This window comes from Trichoderma evansii, assembly GCF_050947405.1.
Source record: "Trichoderma evansii strain SZMC 28006 chromosome Unknown GGI43scaffold_1, whole genome shotgun sequence".
Classification (NCBI taxonomy): Eukaryota; Fungi; Ascomycota; class Sordariomycetes; order Hypocreales; family Hypocreaceae; genus Trichoderma; species Trichoderma evansii.
Window position 1 is genome coordinate 2,295,646 of NW_028145205.1, and position 18,586 is coordinate 2,314,231.

General features: G+C 50.7%; 6 protein-coding genes across 6 annotated transcripts; 3 read left to right on the forward strand and 3 right to left on the reverse strand.

Moving 5' to 3' along the window:
* Positions 1-178: 178 nt before the first annotated feature.
* Positions 179-1,884, forward strand: GGI43DRAFT_23415 (dTDP-4-dehydrorhamnose reductase family protein). The gene is made up of 5 exons (XM_083200571.1): positions 179-202; positions 254-693; positions 780-799; positions 863-1,315; positions 1,468-1,884. The coding sequence occupies exons 2-5, from the start codon at positions 503-505 to the stop codon at positions 1,761-1,763; spliced, it is 960 nt and encodes a 319-aa protein (XP_083066371.1). The 5' UTR covers positions 179-202; positions 254-502; the 3' UTR covers positions 1,764-1,884.
* Positions 1,885-3,286: 1,402 nt separating this feature from the next.
* On the forward strand, positions 3,287-6,555 carry GGI43DRAFT_23345 (uncharacterized protein). The gene is made up of 2 exons (XM_083200559.1): positions 3,287-4,422; positions 4,500-6,555. The coding sequence occupies exons 1-2, from the start codon at positions 3,511-3,513 to the stop codon at positions 6,276-6,278; spliced, it is 2,691 nt and encodes an 896-aa protein (XP_083066372.1). The 5' UTR covers positions 3,287-3,510; the 3' UTR covers positions 6,279-6,555.
* Positions 6,556-6,634: 79 nt separating this feature from the next.
* On the reverse strand, positions 6,635-8,298 carry GGI43DRAFT_391122 (bifunctional (2E,6E)-farnesyl diphosphate synthase/dimethylallyltranstransferase). The gene is made up of 2 exons (XM_083204400.1): positions 7,840-8,298; positions 6,635-7,755 (listed from the first exon to the last, which is right to left on the reverse strand). Exons 1-2 carry the CDS (start codon positions 7,957-7,959, stop codon positions 6,832-6,834), a joined length of 1,044 nt encoding a protein of 347 aa, XP_083066373.1. The 5' UTR covers positions 7,960-8,298; the 3' UTR covers positions 6,635-6,831.
* Positions 8,299-8,634: 336 nt separating this feature from the next.
* GGI43DRAFT_391126 (anaphase promoting complex subunit CDC23) lies at positions 8,635-11,910 on the forward strand. Its single transcript, XM_083204401.1, has 4 exons — positions 8,635-9,047; positions 9,129-9,680; positions 9,751-9,883; positions 9,944-11,910. Exons 1-4 carry the CDS (start codon positions 8,950-8,952, stop codon positions 11,174-11,176), a joined length of 2,016 nt encoding a protein of 671 aa, XP_083066374.1. The 5' UTR covers positions 8,635-8,949; the 3' UTR covers positions 11,177-11,910.
* On the reverse strand, positions 11,344-13,082 carry GGI43DRAFT_23588 (uncharacterized protein). The gene is made up of 5 exons (XM_083200598.1): positions 12,380-13,082; positions 12,245-12,314; positions 11,984-12,185; positions 11,676-11,785; positions 11,344-11,615 (listed from the first exon to the last, which is right to left on the reverse strand). Exons 1-5 carry the CDS (start codon positions 12,779-12,781, stop codon positions 11,512-11,514), a joined length of 888 nt encoding a protein of 295 aa, XP_083066375.1. The 5' UTR covers positions 12,782-13,082; the 3' UTR covers positions 11,344-11,511.
* Positions 13,083-13,500: 418 nt separating this feature from the next.
* GGI43DRAFT_23606 (uncharacterized protein) lies at positions 13,501-14,541 on the reverse strand. The gene is made up of 2 exons (XM_083200602.1): positions 14,462-14,541; positions 13,501-14,410 (listed from the first exon to the last, which is right to left on the reverse strand). The coding sequence occupies exon 2, from the start codon at positions 14,120-14,122 to the stop codon at positions 13,568-13,570; it is 555 nt and encodes a 184-aa protein (XP_083066376.1). The 5' UTR covers positions 14,123-14,410; positions 14,462-14,541; the 3' UTR covers positions 13,501-13,567.
* Between the last annotated feature and the right edge of the window lie 4,045 nt (positions 14,542-18,586).

An 18,586-nucleotide genomic window follows, 5' to 3' on the forward strand; every position in this document is an offset into this window, starting at 1 on the left:
ATCTGCGAAGTATTACTCATAACATTTACATCATGTCATGTAGCTTCAATGTATCACCCAATGGTATTATGCCAAACCATGCTAGCAATTGGATTTATATACCTATACAGTTTTTCCCTCTGATCCTAAGTTTAACAACCTTCTTGTCATACTTCCAAACCTATTAATTAAAAATTACGACTTTCCTATCACATGCTGCAGGGTAAGTCTCTTAAGAACGTTGCGGAGTTGGCCCCTCGCTCACACGTCAGAGCTCCACCAGCCACCACGAATAGCTCAGGTACAGCATCTCTTTTAAGGTTCAGAATACGTAAAGTAGGGATTTCATTTCATCTTGAGCAACTTTCACTCTCACTCACCTTTACTTTCCTCTCCTCTCTGGGAAGCGAGAAGAGGCCATCCACTTGGACGGCCTTGATACTCTTGACGGTTGCCACCGCCACATTGACACTTTGCACTTGGTATCTATAAGCTAGAACCTAAGCTGCTTATACTGCACACAATGGCGGAGCGAACAGTCCTTGTCACCGGTGCCACCGGATTGTTGGGAAGAGAAGTGGTTTCTGCCTTTCGACTCTTACATAGCGGATGGGCAGTCAAGGGAACGGGCTACTCACGAGCAGACGGCGTCGACATCCTCAAGGTCGACCTGGAGAGCGCAGCAGATGTCGCCAAAACACTGGACGAGATACGGTACGTATTGCTGTAGCTTCATTTAGTGGCGTTTTATAGCCCGCCTGGCGATATCTATGCTAATAAGACTCCTGAGTGTGGGACAGACCCCAAGTGGTGATTCATTGTATGGGCTGAGACACCCCCTCCATGCAAAGTGATGGCTTTGCTGATGTCTTTTTCTCCTTAGGTGCGGCCCAGCGGTTCCCAGACAAGGTGGATAAAGATCCAGAAGGGGCCAGAGCGCTCAACATCGCGGCTAGCAAGCTCCTCGCTAGTGTCACTGCTGCTCGGGATATTTTAATGATTTACATCTCCACTGATTATGTCTTTCCTGGACGGCCAGGCGATGCCCCTTACGAGGCTGATGCTACCCCGGGTCCCACCAACCTCTATGGCCAAACTAAGCTTGATGGTGAGAAGGTTGTGTTGGAAGAGTACGCCAAGGCTGGAAAGGAGGCCCTTGGAATAGTCCTTCGAGTTCCAGTGCTCTACGGTCACGCGGAAACGCCATCTGAAAGCGCAGTCAACGTCCTTATGGATAGTGTATGGAAGGCCCAAACAGAGGGAACAAAGATCAAGATGGACCACTGGGCTCTCCGCTACCCGACTAACACAGAGGACATTGGAAGAATCTGCCATGGTAAGTTCCGTCTCACTTCATCTTCTATAAGCTTTGGCACAAGCCCCACAGCCTGGTCTTCTTCGCCGCTTCCCCTATCTGCAAGTTTCAAACGAATTTGTAGCTTTTTGTGATACTCGAATATGTTTGACGCTGACTGTGCCACTATATAGATGTTGCGGTTAAGTATCTTGATTCCGGAGATCGTTCGAACCTACCCCGGATACTCCAGTTCTCGAGCGAAGATAAAATGACAAAATATGAAATCTGTCAAGTATTTGGTGACATCATGGGCCTGTCTATCGCCAATATCGAACCGAACACAGAGGGAAACGATCCCAATGCCAGCGTGCAACGACCATATGATTGCCACCTAAGCACTCAAGAGCTAAAGAATCTCGATATCGATGTCTCAACATGCGACTTCGTCAGCTGGTGGCGTCGCGAGGTTCGAGCTTTCCGCAAGTAGCTGTTTATGACCTGCTCCTCTTCCAGCCACTTTGATAGACCGAATGCGATTTTGCCACGTCGACAACTGGGTGCTCGCTAGACTCTGCTATGCGTGTTCATGCACGGACACGGAATGTTTGTAGCTGCTTCGAGCAGTAATCTACTCTGCTGATATTGTCATCTAAGATATCTCGCACAATATATATTCCTCCCATGAGCGGATGCATCAGATGCTGTGTACGACGTACGTGCTCCATGTTACTATTTTGTTGGTACTCGCCGGCTGCTCGTATTTGTGAAAACCGGTGCATACCATACACTACATTGTGTGCCCACAATACCTGTCATATATGCGGAGTGCGAGGTAAGGAGGCGAAAGTTATATCTTACCCCGGCCTTCAAAAATAGCCTAGACTCACCGAACGGTGGTTCGCGGGGGATCCGCTTCGAAGGCGACATGAGAATATTTTCAACTTCTTGATGCCCCGTAAAGGGAGATTCTTCGACCTAAAAAAAGCCATTGAGAGTAAATTCTACTACAGAGGCATTGGGGCTGCGCAGTGAAGCGATTTGGGAGGGCCCAACTGTACGTCTGCCAGGTAGGTGAGCGCAGATCCAAGGGCAGAAATTGTGAGATGCTCGTGGACAGAATACTGATATTTGTCATGGCATTTAGCGCAGCCTCCTGTCCATCGCTATATGCAATCCAACAGTCTCCCTTACATGAGGCTCTCTGCTAGGCTGAAGCTACACGGCAATATCTCTCAAGTGTCAAGCCGTATGTTTAAGCACCAATACCCCGTATCCAACCGCCTGGTCAAATTGGGACCCGCACCAGGCGAACGCCCCCTTTGCAGGCGCTCGGATACAGCGACGACGCGCATTAATGCGACAATGCCTGCCGCAAGCGAGGAATTATTTTAAGACATGCAGCGGAGATCAATACGCGGCCGACGGTGGAGGGTTGGAGTTGACGGCCGTCGAGCGCGGATGGCATTTTGGCGATATGACCTGCATCATGGGCATTGAGGCTTTGCCGGGCGACTCTATCTCTCCTAAAAGGGTCGCTTGCCGCGAGAAATTGCGGCTGCACTTTCAATTTTCGGCCAGATGTTCTCTCCTCTATTATTTTACTCCCTTTCCCAACATATTTCCTCCCGTCATCCCCTCCTGGCTTGTTGCTCTATTCCTCCTGCAAGTGAATGGCCTTTGGGAACTGCGCATTCCCTCGAGGCTAAGTGACTAAAGTGGCGTGACTTGAGAGACGACAACGCTGTTCACTCTTTCTTCGAAATCTATTTTCGGAATCTGGTATGTCAGCTGCGAGACCGGTTACTAAGAGAACTGCATGAATTAATGTTTTTGCGCCCTTCTGTTTACAGCGATACGGTCGCTTGCACGCCCTATCTCTTTCTTGGACCTTGCGGAGGTCGACGCTGAGCTGAAGGAGAGGGAGAGAAAGAGGAAAGAAAGAGGCAAAAAAAAAAAAAAAAGAAAAAAAAAAGAAAAGGGAAAAAGAAGTCAAAGACCGTCTATTTGCTTCTTTCTTTGCTTATTCTTCCTTTTCTTCTTCGCTTAAGATAGAGCCCCTGTCCAGACACCTTAATCTCTCTGCTGCGTGACAGTTATATTGCCGGCTTACACAAATCCAAGCAGCATCAGGCAATCTGCCGCGTGCTGCTGCAGCTGTGGCTGTCGATCGCCTGACGGACGGATCCGCTGTAAAGCCTATTCTGACAGCGGCCCCAGGCGCGGCTACAGCAATTATGGCTGCTGCGGAAGATGCAGCTGCAGGGCCCCTCCAGGCGCCGCTACAGGCGCCTCCCGAGCAGCCCCCACCAAAGACGCCTCGCAACCGCACGTTTCGAGGGAAGAGCGTTTCGTCTCGTTTCAACCTGTTCCGCGATCCAGATCCCCAGAGCTCGGACGGCTCCAAGAGCTTCGCAGGGGCCCGCCACCCTCCTGCGTCAATTTCACTCTCACAAGCTTCGGACGTGCCGCCCATCCCCAACTTCGTGCTCAGCGCAAACCCCAAAAACGATTCCAGCCCGTCGCTACTTGAAAGGAGATTCTTTGGCGGCGAACTGAAGCCACCACCATCGCCCTCGGCCAGATCTTTTTATTCAGAATCCGGATCGCCCTTTGGCTCGCCTTTGAGCAGAAGTATCAGCAGAACCGAGAGGGAGATCGACGAACTCGCCACGCAATTGGAGGCTGAGATTGAGGAGGCGCATCGCAAAAAGGCAGAAGCCCTGCAGAACAGCACCGAAGACGAGGCCGCTCGCTGTGCAGACGACGTCGCGCGACTCGAGGCCGAGCGGGATCAGGTCATTGATGAGCAGAGGAAGTTTGACCTCGCACGCCTTCAAGCGCAACCAACCACACCCTCCTCAGGGAAGCCCAAGCGAGTATTGGAGAAGCTCAATCTGTTCTCGAGAAGCAGGAAACCGAGCAGCTCTAATTTTATTCAGCCGCCACTGACACCTTTGCCGCCGGGGACTCCCAGCACTGTTGCGCCGACTGTTTTTACGCCAGGAGTCTTTACGCCCACACCAAGCTGCAGCCGACGGAGCAGCCTCGACGATTCGCCTCTGCTGCATTCCTCACAAAGGATGAGCTTCATTAAACCACATCCTGACGGCGACGCGCCCATCTCTGCCATCAATGGCGGCGAACGAGTGAGTACTGCTGCAGGATAGACCTGTGAGACCACGTCCGGCTAATATGTGCTGACCCCTCTTTCCCCCCTTTGCAGCGTGTTACCGTTCGATGCCTTTCGTCCACCATTAGTCTGGATGTAACAGCCCAGACGACGCCTGTTGATCTTCTCATTGCAGTGTCTGCGCAGACAAGGCACGATGTTGATGTTGAAACGAGTGTCGTCGTTGAATGCTACGATGCCCTTGGATTAGAGCGGTTCATGCGACGATACGAGCATGTAAGGGACACGCTGAATTCTTGGGATCGTGATCAGGATAATTCACTTCTGGTGATACCATTAGATGCGCCGGATGGCAATGAGAATCTTGAACTCGAATCTGTGCCGCAGACGGATGACCCTGCGTCGGGCTTTACCATCCAGCTTTACCATTCCTCTCGCCCAGGCAAGTGGAATAAGCGCTTCATCACTTTGCTGAGTACTGGCCAAGTATTTGCTTCCAAGCGCTCCGATGCATCAATCTCGGATAAAGACAGCACATCTTTGTGCCACATATCAGATTTCGACATTTATAGGCCCAGGGTGAGCGAAGCGAAGCGACACCTAAAGCCTCCGAAAAAGTTATGCTTCGCCATCAAGAGCCAGCAGAAGACCGTGGTGTTCCCTAATGGAGAGAACTTTGTTCATTTCTTCTGTACCGATGATGCTGCAGTAGCCCAGAGATTCTTTGATCAGGTGCATGCTTGGCGGAGCTGGTACATTGTCAACAAGATCACGCACTCTCGCGAAGTTGAGAAGCCGGCGCCCCTTAATTTGGGCTACGACACAGTTAGGAAGCCACTCATCAGCGAAAAGTCCCCTCAAGTCTCTGCTAGTGGCTTAACGATTTCCACTGGGTCATTTATAGATGATAGCGATTTCACAAAGGCGATTGAAGAATCTACCAGGAAGCTGGCCCTCGAGGCTCAGCTTCACAAAACCATGTCTAGAAGAAGAAAAGCATCTGGAGCATCTGTCACCCCTAGCGTGAAAACTACACATGAGTTCTCACCTACAGGTTTACTTGGAGAAGCGTATGAAAAGCGCAAAGAAGAGGCAGCGGCGGATGAGCATATTACGAGCCCCTTCACAGAAGGCCCGTCTTTGTTGAATAGTATTAATAGCATTGGCCTATCATCACCCAAATCGCCTGAGCAAGCCAAGGTATCAGCGTCCTGGTTCCCATCCGCCGCCGAACACACTGCGCGCAACCGGAGTACCTCGATATCTCTGCGACGGACCGAGATGGCGGAGGCTCCAGCTCAGCCAGAGCACAGAAAGGGGCCGGCACCGCTATTGAACTTTGGTGGCAATCAAGAGCCACCACGAACCCGAGATGGCCATCGTGAGAGCCTACGAGAGGGCTTCCGGCAAGGTCCTGGGCCTAGGCAAGGACATGGCTTGCGCCCTCCGCCAGGCTCGCCTCTCGTCAAGTTTGCAACATCGGGTCCGGGACAGCAGGGGCCTCCCGCATCACCAGGAGGAAGATACGGGCCACCTCTCGCTGGAGGCCCTGTACCACCGCCAGGTGTGCGAAATCGTAGTCGTTCAATATCCAGTGCTAACGGTGGCCCTCCTAACGGCCCTCTTAATGGCGGTTCTCGGCGTTATCCTGGACCCGAAGATCACTCCTCTGCAGCCATGCAACACCGAGGACCCGGCCCACGGCCTGGTAGGATGCCTCCTCCATCCCCTCGTGACGCTGCAGCTCACAGCCGTGATCACCGTCGCCCCCCTGGCCCTTTGCTTCAAGAACGTCAAGAGCGTCCCAGAGAGCGACCCCGGGAGAGGCACCAAGAGCGCCGGACAGGGCCTTTGGTTGACCATGCTCGATAATATACACGCGCTGCATACACATGGCGACGCATGATAGCGAATACTTTCTTTATCATGATACCCTGACCCAAAAAGCAAAAGTGATTTCGATATTTGGGCCTTTTTTTTTTTTTTTTGTATTCCCTTTGTTCTTATTTTGAATACTACTGCTTGGTCATAAGAAAATAACCTTTCTTTTCTTTTGTTTTATAATTTGGTTAGGGCGAGTTGTCGCTGGGACAGCTTGTAAGTTATACCCGGCATCTATTATGGGAAACTTGGCGGTATTGGATTGAGCTTTTTTGGTTTCTATAGTCGCATTCAGCACTTCGGGACTTTTGGCATTAAAATGTGCGTGCACGGAAAGAAATCGTGGAAGAAAAAGTCATAATTATACATAATACTAGATCATTGTATTCTGTCGTCCACATCCGTCGTGAATATTTATTAGTCTTGTGTATTCCGTCGGCTTTAACATGATGCCCTAAATGCTATAAAATTGCCTTTTCTAATTGGCTCTGCCTCTTTTCTATATCCGATACATTAAAGAAAGAAAGAGGGAACTAAAGTTTATTTATTTGCTTCGCTTGTAGATCTTGCCCAGGAACACCTCAAACACCTGCTTCTTGAGGCCCTGGCTCTCGTCAATCTGGTTGATGAGCTCCTTGAGCTCGGTGGCACGCTTCTCCTCGAATGCCTCGTATCTCTCCTTCAGCTTCATGTCGTTGTAGAGCTTCTTGATGACCTGCTCCTTGGCATCGTCTTTTTGGCCGTAGTTCTCCTCGAGGATCTTGCGCTGCTCAGGGGTGGCAATCAGGAGGGCCTGGTTGACCAGCCAGGAGCACTTGTTGTCCTTGATGTCGGTACCGATCTTGCCAATGTGCTCGGGCAGACCAAAGTTGTCGAGGTAGTCGTCCTGGATCTGGAAGTACTCGCCAAGAGGGATGAGGATGTCCTTGGCGGTCTGCAGGTTCTCGGGGGTGGCAATGTCCAACTGGTAGAGCGCCAGGGCGACGGGGAGGTAGAAGGAGTAGTAGGCGGTCTTGTGGATGACGATGAAGCTGTACTTCTCCATGGAGAAGTTGTCGAGGTTGACGACGTCCTCTGGCGCGGTGAGCAGATCACAGAGCTGGCCGAGCTCGGTCTGGAAGGAGCTCTCGTGGAAGAGCTCGACGAGCTCAATGTAGCGGGGGTGGTCGCGGAAGTACTTCTTGAGGATGATGTAGATGCCGGCCTCAAGCAGGAAGGAGTCGTTGATGGCGATCATGCCGACACCGTCCTGGCGGTACCAGCAGGGCTGGCCACGGCGCGTGATGCTGCTGTCCATGATGTCGTCGGACACAAGGAAGAAGGCCTGAAGGAGCTCGGTCATCCAGCCCAGGGTGGCGGACTTGAAGTATTCCTCCTCAGTCAGAGGTCGGCCCAAGATGATTGAGACGGAGTCGGGGACAGACATGCCCCGGTTGCATTTTCCACCGAGGGGGTTGACCTCGAGGTTCTAAAGTGGAAGAAACAGGTCAGCCACGTGTGCAATTGCAATGGGATAGACACATGATTGAGGGCAGATTGAGAGCAGCCATACCTTCTTGAACCAGGCCAGCTCTTTGGCGGGGAGCTTGTAGCTTCTGGCATGGTCGAGGAGAGCTTCCTCCAGCTTGGGGTAGACGGATTCAAACTCCTTGAGGGTGGTCTTTTGAGCCATGGCGGGCGAAGTGGGGGATAAGAAGGAGGGAGATAACAAAGGGCAATGGGTATCACGTATAGATGGAAATGAAGGAAGAAGAAGCAGAAATTAAAAACAACTCGCTGCCACGGTTATAAAGTAAAGTGGTGGGAGGAGAAAGAGCAAGTAATATACCTGCACCGGAGAAGCGTGTTGTTGGGCCAAGTTGTTCGGTTATACGAATTTGGAGAAGAGGGACGGCGCCCCTCCATTGGATTCCACGAGGCCAGCTCAAAAAAAAATTGTTAAATGACGGAAACTGACGGGCCCCTCGTCGCCTTAGCCTTTTGTGGGGGGCGGTGAGCGGCAGCAGCACAGAAACAGAAGAGGATGCATATATGCGGTACTACCTAAGCCGCGGTGGTGATTAGCGCCTCGCTGACAGGCCAGCTGCAGGGAATCAAGTCCCAGGCCTAGCCCGTTCCCAGCGCGCCTTGCGTTTAGCATGGTGGCATCAGCGGTGGTGCGCTGGGCGGTACCTGAAAATCAGCGCTTGGATCAAGTGCTAGGGGCCGCGAATCGGGACGTGGTGGGCTTGTGGCAGCGGCTGAAACAGCGACGGTACTCCGTGTCGCCAATCGCTAAATGAGCGATTATGCGCACTGTATTGCTGCACCATCAGGCCTCTGCCCTTGCTATCTCTGGCACTGTATACTTCATGCCGCTCCCCTCGCGTCTAATACGAGTACGGATTTCACGCAACGTACTCGGATTTGAGCCATCTCCGGTCCTTATCGCGGACGCCACAGCTCACAGACAAGCCCAACCAATTTCATGCCCGCAATCCTGATTCAGTGTGCAGACTGCAGACGCCTTACATGACAATCTGATATATGACATAGAGAGAGCAGGGATTGCATTTAGTTGCCTGAAGGCTGGGGTTGAGCCTTGCGATTTTGCCACGTTAGACGGGTATCGCGGCTCCTCCCCTCGTGGCTTTGTTGTTTTGTTTACTTTCCTACCCCAGCCATGACGCTCAGCTCCCACGAGGTTGCCCAGCTCAGGGTTGCGCTGCAAGATGCGGTGGTGAAATGCTCCGAGCGATGCCTGTATCAATCGGCAAAATGGTTAGCTTGCATAGTCTTAACGTCTCGTTGGTAATTTTACCACGTGTGAACAGGCATAAGGCTGATAATCTTACTTTCAAGGGCAGCCGAGCTCCTCAATGCGGTTCCAGAGCCGGAGGATGGTGAAGAAGAGGCTGATAGCCCCGAGCTCGGTAAACACACCTCACCAATCTTTTCACCAAATCAAGATGCCGACGAGGCTGCTCTGGAGGCAAAGGAGCTGAGCAGGTACCTCCTCGCCAAGTCTCTTTTTGACTGCAAGGAATATGACCGCTGTGCTGCCGTCTTCCTGCCGGACTCCTTGCTGTCCACCGTTCTCGACTCGCGCCTGGAGAAGCCCTTGGCAACTCCCAAAGGCAAGGGTAAATCGAGGGCCACGGATGAGCCCAACCTGAGTGCGGTCCCTCTGCCCAAACTCAGCCAGAAGAGCCTCTTCTTGGCGCTCTATGCCAAATTCATCTCTGGTGAGAAACGCAAGAATGAGGAGTCAGAGATGGTTATGGGCCCCCAGGACCTCGGCACTGTAGTCAACAAGCAGCTCCTAATAGTAGGGAGATTTTTGGCTGTTTGGTTTGAGGAGAGGACGACGGACGATGATGAAGTTCTCGGAAGCCAGGGCTGGCTGGAATATTTGTAAGTTGACAACAGGTTTATTGTGTCATTGGAGAGTAAGATATCATCCGCTAACTCTAGTCGACTGTAGATACGGTATGGTCCTCGCCAAAGAAAAAAATGATGAGAAAGCCCTGGAGTTTCTCATACGCAGTGTTCACAAGTATCCCATGAACTGGGGCTGCTGGCTCGAGATGACGTCTCTGATATCAAGAGTCGAAGATGTAAGTGGATGAAAAATAATGCGTGTATTTGATTGTAGTGACTGACATGAAATCCTTTAGCTGAATCGAATATGTCGGCATTGCCCTCAGAATATCGTTTCTTACATGTTCCATCTCCACACATCACTTGAGCTGTATCAGCAATCTTCAGGGCTTGCGAATTCTCTTGACCAACTTCTTTCCATCTTTCCGACCTCATCATTCCTTCTCACGTGTAATGCGCTGCTGGCCTACCACGCAAAAGACTTAATGGCCGCTGAGCAACATTTCAGCCGACTGCTATCACTCCATCCCCACAGACTTGATTCCTTGGATCACTATTCGAATATTCTCTACGTCTTGAATCTGCGGCCAAAGCTTGCATTTCTGGCTCACCTGTGTTCGAGTGTGGACAAATTCCGGCCTGAATCTTGTGTCGTCATCGGAAATTACTACTCGCTCTTGTCAATGCACGAGAAGGCTGTAGGATACTTCCGTCGAGCACTTACACTGGATAGGTCATGTCTCTCTGCGTGGACCTTGATGGGCCACGAGTATGTGGAGTTGAAAAACACACATGCTGCTATAGAATCATATCGACGGGCGGTGGATGTCAACCGACGTGACTACCGAGCTTGGTATGGCCTTGGGCAAACATACGAAATGCTGGAAATGCATACGTATTCGCTATGGTACTACAAAAAGGCGGCAGGTCTCCGACCATGGGATGGCAAAATGTGGATGGCGGTTGGCTCGTGCCTCCAGAAGATGGGCCGAGAGCGTGATGGCATCAAGGCCCTCAAACGTGCTCTGCTCGCCGATGCGTATTATGACGTTGGCAGTAGCTTTGGCAGCGGCGGAGACCTGCTTGGAGCTCGTGGCGCCACTGGCCAAATGGATCCAGAGATACTTTTGCAAATCGCTACCATGTACGACCAACTGGGAGAAGAGGAGGAGTCAAAAGCTTATATGGAGCTCTGTGTGGCACAGGAAGACGGAGGTCCGGCAGCCGCTGGAAACTTAAGCGAGTCTGTAAGGATTCATAATGACTCTCCAGGAGGCTCTGAAGGCTATCCTGATCGAGACGAGAACAACGGAGAGGGGAATGTCGAGGGTACCGGCGTCACGGCCGCGACCAGCAAGGCGCGGATGTGGCTGGCCAAATTTGCCATGCGCACGGCGGACTATACAACTGCGAACCAGCTCGCAGCCGAGTTGTGTCAAGATGGAGTCGAGGTGGAAGAGGCAAAGGCCCTTGTGCGGGAGGTGAGGTCAAGGCTTGAGGCTTCTGGCATGTTGGGATCTGTAAGCTAGCAGCGGATGCATGAAAAGTCTAAGCTGCGTCGATATTGATCATTACGTCTTTTCACGATCGACTGTATGATTTTATACTTTTAATGACTGGAATGGAGCATAGCTGGTGATTTTTCTTGACTTTGACACATATTAGCATAAGATGGAATCATCATCAGAATGGAAGCATCACGAAAATTAAATGATTTAAAGGAGTGTACGTTTTTTTATTATTAAATCAATACTCGTCTAAGCTAACCAAATTTCGCAACCGAAGCCCCTATTAGCCCGCCCCCAGTTCTCTGTTGTTATAAAAAATAGTCTCTCTTCAACATGTGAAAAGAGTGCCAAGAAGATTAGATCCCTAAATCAAATTTAATTAAAAAGTTGAGAACTGTCCCGTAGTAAGTGGGATATAGCCAAGCATCTCCTCTTCCCCTTTCGGTAGCCATTTTCTCCCCTGATGACGAACTCCTCATTTAGAGAGCCAGAGCGGCAATACCAGCGAGGACGAGAGCGCCGATGCCAGCGTTTGTCTTGTCGGCAGCAGCGGTGGGGACGAGCGGAGGAGTTGTACCGGTGGCCGGAGGTGGCTGAGGAGGAGGAACTTCGGAGCTTGCCGGAGGAGGAGATGGGGGCGATGGGGGTGCCTTAGAGCTCGCCGGAGGAGGAACCGGGGGAGGAGACGGGGGTGGGACCACGGTGGTTTCCGGAGGAGGAGAAGGAGGAGGAACCACGGTGGTTTCCGGAGGAGGAGAAGGAGGAGGAACCACGGTGGTTTCCGGAGGAGGATGAGGAGGAGGAACCACGGTGGTTTCCGGAGGAGGATGAGGAGGAGGAACCACGGTGGTTTCCGGAGGAGGATGAGGAGGAGGAACTTCCGTAGTGACGGGAGGAGGATGAGGAGGAGGTACTTCCGTAGTGACGGGAGGAGGAGGAGGAGGCGCCTCCGTAGTAACAGGTGGTGGTGGTGGTGGCGGAGGAGGAGGACGTGGCGGAGGAACCGGGTGAGTGATAGTGCAAGGACAGTCTGTTGCGAGTAATTAGTGAGTGTTTATAAGCTGGAGAAGTATAGAGCGAGCGCTTTACTGGTAATGGTCAAAGTGGTTGGCTTAGTGACCGTGTAAGTAATGTTGTTAATGGGGATGATAGTTGGCGTCTTAAGGCGAAGTTAGCTGCCAGATATCTGAAAAGTTTTGAGGCCATTCCAGATTGATAACTCACAGGACAGAAAGTCGTATAGTCAGTAGTAATGACAGTGGTGTACTTGGTGATATTCTTGGGGGGAGGAGGCGCGGGAGGCGTGTACACCGGAGGAGGTGGTGGTGCGGGATGCGTGTACACAGGAGGTGGTGGTGCAGGTTTAGTGTACACCGGAGGAGGTGCGGGTTGCGTGTAGACCGGAGGAGGAGGAGGAGGTGCGGGATGCGTGTACACAGGAGGAGGAGGTGCAGGTTTAGTGTACACAGGAGGAGGTGCGGGTTGCGTGTAGACCGGAGGAGGCTTGGGAGGTTCATAGCCGTGCTCCTCGTGCTCTGGCTTTTTGTTGCCATAATCACCACCGCCGCCGGCAGCAACTGCAGTAGCAAGCGCCGTAGCGGACGCCACGATTTGAATGAAACGCATATTTGCGGTATCAACGAAGGACAGAAGACCCAAAGTTAGAAAGCTTTTGAGCTATTGTTTGAAAGACTGTATCGAACGAGTGTGATTGTGATGAGGGAGAAAAAAAGAAGGCTGAGATCATGGGATCACGTCGCCTCTTTGTAGTCGAGAGGGAGCGGGCCCATGGCAGGAGGATGGCTGCATTCAGGCCGAGCATCCAGATGCTGTGCCATGCCGCAAGAGGAGAAGCTTCATGAAGCCATCTATTGGTTTTGAAGTAGCCTCACCGGATTTGGAGAGAAAGCTTAAGAGTTTGATCTATGGCTGTATGGCGCCACCGAAGACTAGAAGATTGGGGGTTAGCAAGGATGAGGATAGTGATAGGATGGCTACGACAACTCGCAAGAGTTGTTACAGCAGATAGGCGTACACAACCATGGAGATGAGAGTGGGTAAGTGCTGAAAGCAGCAAACAGGGATACATGTTCCTGGGGTATATCCTTTAGCACTCCATCTGTTAGTGTATCTTGGGATCTGCGGTTCTTCCCTTGCCTAGTGGGGAGTAGGAGACGGCTTGGGGCTTGATTATAAACTTACAAATAAAGAAGGCCGCTACCGGCCTGATGTCACGAAACCGTCAAGAAGCTTGTAATTACGGCCACCGATATAATTAGTTCAAGCTTGTTTGGATGGTGGCGGTCATTGCTCCTCTCTACTGGCTTGAATGGGAACGAACAAAGTTTGTGCTCCATCTAGCTATGGAACTAGCCCAGCAAGCCTAGAAAAGAGCAGATATCGTGTTACTTCTCAGCTTGGTATGGAGTTGGAGGGATGGTTAAGTTCCTGGCTATCTGATTGGCAAAGTTTGATCCTATCCTTGCGATACTTCGTTTGCCGTTTCACTAAACCAGTTGCTGGTGGATGCTCGAATCGCACCGAGCTCGCTTGCATGAGGCTTGCAGAAGGGAAGAAGAGTAGGAGGACGAAGGAGCAAAAGAGCCAATGGATTAGCCCGAAGTAAAATAACACGAGAATATCGGGCGATGATTCCCACTTCGTGACTTTGGCTGCAGTGTATGATGCAATTCTCCAACTTCGGTGGCAGCAACTCGGGGAGAGTTTGAAAGTTCTGAGTGCCCGCCGTAACACAGCTGCACAGCGTCTGCCGTGTAGCCGTCTCAAGTAAATTCCGAAGATGAGGCTACCTAGAAAAGGCCCATTCTGCGGCGTTCGGAAAAGGGAAAATCGAATCTGGGTATGAGTGCAGCGATGGCGCTGGCGCTTCGTATAGATGGAAGCAGAGCCGATCAATTCAGGAACCAATTGTACAATACGGTCTCGTCTTTTGACATCCTTGTTCATTATCGCAGCTGCAGATTCAATCGAACGCGGTCGAAAAACTGCACTTGATTTGCCTCTTTGCTATATTTATCCATCTGCGCTGACAGCAGCTGCGGAGCTTTCTGTCAATCTGCCTAATCGTGATGATTCCGGCTTCCAGGTAAAGGTCTGACTGGAATGTGGATGGCGCTCGATGCAACCAACCAGCTGCTGGCCTGCCGAAAGCAACGCTGGAGTTTTCCCCATCGCAAGAAAAACTTAAAATTATAATAGTTTAGGTAATACGATGGGTGGAATTTCGTCTTTTATCTGCTTTCATGTTAGTGATTGGCTTTGGCTGGGGGTATGGTGCATGCATACGTGTAACTTTAATCGTTGGTCGATGCTTTAAATGGACTAGGCCTGGGTCGAGCAGAGGTTCGTGGTAGATTCCACATCATTTCTGCACGTGAAATTCACATACAAAGCTGATATCAGGACTTGTGCAGGAATGGAGCTTTGATGAAGACAAAAGTCTGAAGAGAGAAGAAAGCTCCTGTGGATGTCACGGGAGCTAAATGAAGCTCCTAGAAAGTTTTGGCACTGTGCGCTGCTGCTTAATGCGGCAGATATGTACAGTGTTATCTACTGGTAGCTTAGATACGGACTATGCTTAATGAGCTACGCAACTCGAGCATCGAATACGACTTCAACCTTTTCATCGGCGAATAAACAAGCCACTTCTCCACAGACTGCAGAAAAGCAGCTTCAATTCTTCGCGCCACCACCCTAATGGTTTTCACATGTAGCAGTCTACAATTAGTAAACATCAATCAACCTGGCCCGGCCCGCATCTTCCGGATGAGGGAGCAGCAGCGGCATCGAGTGAACGTGCTGAGTTCGTGCAATAACAAGCCATTGAAACTTCACCAACAGATGAATAGTTTTTTGACACAATTCTAGCAGCAATTAGTACAGTTTAACGAAAATTGACTGCCGGATTTCCATCCAAAGAAGAAGAGAGAAGAAAAAGCCACCTTTTTTCTACCCAAGGCTGATCTCGATGCCTACCCACACACACAAGAGGTTCCTCGTATAACATGCAACCAAAACGTCCCTCGTCACACACACACCACATTTTAAAATGTTTCTCCGATTGGCACTCAAACATGCACGAACACGTGTGCAAATTTACACACTCACCAGTTTTAAAAAATGAGTGTGCTGCCCAACTCATTACATTGCAGCAGACATAGCACCATATCATAGCCCTCACATGCAGCCTGACCCTCGATGTTGTCCACCCACCTTTAAGTCTTCGAGGCATTAATTCTGGGCTCCCAGTCTATCGTTTCAGGCCCTCAATCGCCACTAGTGTTCTCTCTATTCTCTATTAAGCTTACATGCCTATGCAGCTGCACGTCTGCCTGGGTAAAACTTCGGCTTTGCAAGACGTCTCCATGAACGTGCAAACTTGCCACTGTGCGGGTTTTCCGAATAGCCTAGAACAAAATTTTCTGCTCTACTTGGCGGTTTCTTTCCAAAGAGAGCAAGTTCTCCGCTTATCCAGCTTTGACTAATGTTTGGGGAAACGTAAAGATTGGCCCGAGCCGTCTAACGACAGTCAAGCTCAAAAAAAAAAAAAAAAAAAAAAAAAAAAAAAACTAACAAGAGTCAGGCTCACGGTTTACCGTATCAGGCAATTATAAACGCAACTCTAACTACAGAAGAGCTGCGTCAGTCTTCTTTGCTTCCAAGTGGAGGTTGAATGTTAGTCGTGATATCTTGAAGAAGAAACTCCAGAAATCTTCCAAAAAAGATATTGGCTGCGCAAATGTCGTCGTCATCGCTTTATACATTGCCAATTTCTGACACGCAATGGGGCACCCAAGGAATTGCTCAAGAGCTATTTATCTTCTGCCACGCATTTTTAGTCGATTGAGGGCTTTTCATCTTTGAAAAGTTCCATTGTTGCCGAGATGCTGCTCTAGACCAAGTTTTAGGCACACAAAGGACGGCAATCGGGGCACCAAATAGCCCCCAAGTCGTATTATCAAACGCCTAGAATCCTACGACACGGTGCGCTTTGGCTCTCTTCCGAATAACCCGCCCATCAAACAGAAGTGGCTGCATGAGACACGCACATTTATCAATCTGTCGAATCAGCTTTGCAGCTAAAGACGCGTTACCCAACAGCATGTTCTTATTGATGGCGACTAAATTCGCTTTTGCGTGGCTCATATTGTTACAAGAAGCACAATTTCTGTATTTGACTATTGCTAATTGTAGGCTCACGGCCAAGAAGAAGCAATACTGTGCCAATTGCATGTTCTATCACCAAGAATTTGTAAGATCTTTTTTCCGGAGATCAGCGCCGACGATTATGAAAATGGACCCGCGCAGTGAGAAGAAATACGATGGAGGTAAACGATAGTGAGAGGGAATTCACGTGGAATTCCTCCACTGTAGATACTACTTGCAAGTGATGGAGCTCTCAAGATTTTCCAAGTCCCACCTCTTCTTGCCGCTCCTCACGATTCAGGTTTGCAGGCGATGGCGATATCCCTGCGCCCGAAAAAAACAAGGATTGGGCTTGTTCCTGAAGCCCGATCGTTGGCCATCTAGATCCCCCCAGTGAAGGATCCCTTGCACGGCACAAGGCAAATATTGGAAACAGGCCACAATGCGCGGGGAGAAATCGATTTACACGATGGTGCCCGATTCCGTGGGCTAGTCGCGGGCTATTTACGCAGGGGACAAGCATTATTGAAAGATGATACCCAAGCCTACTCAATGGATGCCGCGATACATTCATCTTCTATTCATTCGACTCATTCGCATCTCGCAAAAGGCCCTCTAGCCACCGAGGCAGCTAACGCCAACTAGCTCTCATGAAGCACAGCCCAGCAACTTTCTGCGGGCTTTTTACTCGGAGGCAACGGAGTGAGCGGCCACAACAGGTAAAATCCCACGATCCACTCACCGGTCCGGCCTGTCAGGGCAAACCACATGGATCTTGCCAGGCACCGGCCAATTGAGTTGCGGCGCCGGGCTCCGGCCGTTATGCAGCTAAAAACGATGGTTTCCCAGGCCGCTGGGCACCCTGTCAGCCAATTGCAAGATTTGAGAGAAGTCTTGAGGGTCTTGAGGCCGCTGAGGGGTAAATATGCACGAGCGAGGCAGCTTTCTCCCGCTGCTGGAGGCCTGGGGCCGAGAAGGGCGCAGAGGCTGCCCGGCGAATATTATTTGTGCGTGACTGCGAACAGTGAACCCCGAAACTTTGGTAGTCGATTTCGCTGCGTGTCCGAATAGCCGTTCCGCTATATTGTGTTAGCAGCAACAGACTGGAGTAGTAGTAGACACTACTCCATACTTATACTAGTGTTTGCTAGGCTCTAGATTTTGTATCCTCGCCAGGAACCAATGCACAGTGTGGCCGGATGTCCTTGGCTCCCCACCATCTTTTTTTCTGTGCCTTGCTTACAGGCCCTGAGACGCTGCACGTCGGCAGCTAGATACGAGTTTTGACTTCCATTGGAGTGCCAGGACCGCTCACTCAGACGATGGATTGGCGCTGATTATACTTCTTGTGAGGGCGTTTGATACAACCCTGCACACATGGATTACGGGATGAGGGGAAGAGCACAGCGGCAGCTGTAACCCCCAACAGCGCTCTAGTTTCCATACGAGTCGTCCGGCGTCCATTCAAAATGCTCTTTAACCAATCTGGAATCTTCCGAGGTGGCTGAAAATGGACGTTTTTCGTTTCAAACTGTGCCAGCAAAAGGCCAGCTTCGGCGACCTGTCTTGTTAGCCACCGTTCATCGACTGTTCTATTTTTTCTTTCTAAGCCTGCCCTCGTTTCTTTTGAAAGGGCCCACTCACGATACAAGTGTGCCACGCAATGGGAGCCCGAAAACCAGCTTCTACGAGTCCACAGTAATCCATTGTGGCGTTGAACAAGGGTCAACGGCTCTCGGATGGGCCTCCGGTGCATACAACTTGGGTGGTTCAACGCCCTATTAGCACTCTGCCGACCCATCCACACTAATAGTCAGGCACGGTTACTGGCTAAGAGATGGTGCCTGCATTAGACTCTGTATTATTCCAGGCAACATGTGAAGACTTTTGAGCAGAATAACCCTCAGGTTCTCGGTGTGTCGTCTGAGTCGGCCCACGTTAGCCGCCCACAAGAGAGGGGACAGGCCACGCCGTTTCTTCTCCTCCCCACCAGACGGCCCTTTGCCACGCAATGTGTCAACCGACGAGGCTCTGCGGTTGACTTGAGTATAAAGAGGACTGATCCCTTCCGTCGGTGCTCTTGGGATGTTCTTTTTCCGTATCACATTCACTGTTCATTTCACTTGTCTTCGGACTATCATTCTTTCTTCTGTCTTTTACGCTTTTTCACTCCTTCTGGAAAGCAGACTATAACGGCAAGGCCCGTCACACTTACATTCAAATCAACGTTCATTCTTTAGCTTCTTAAGCAAACAAACCGTCAAA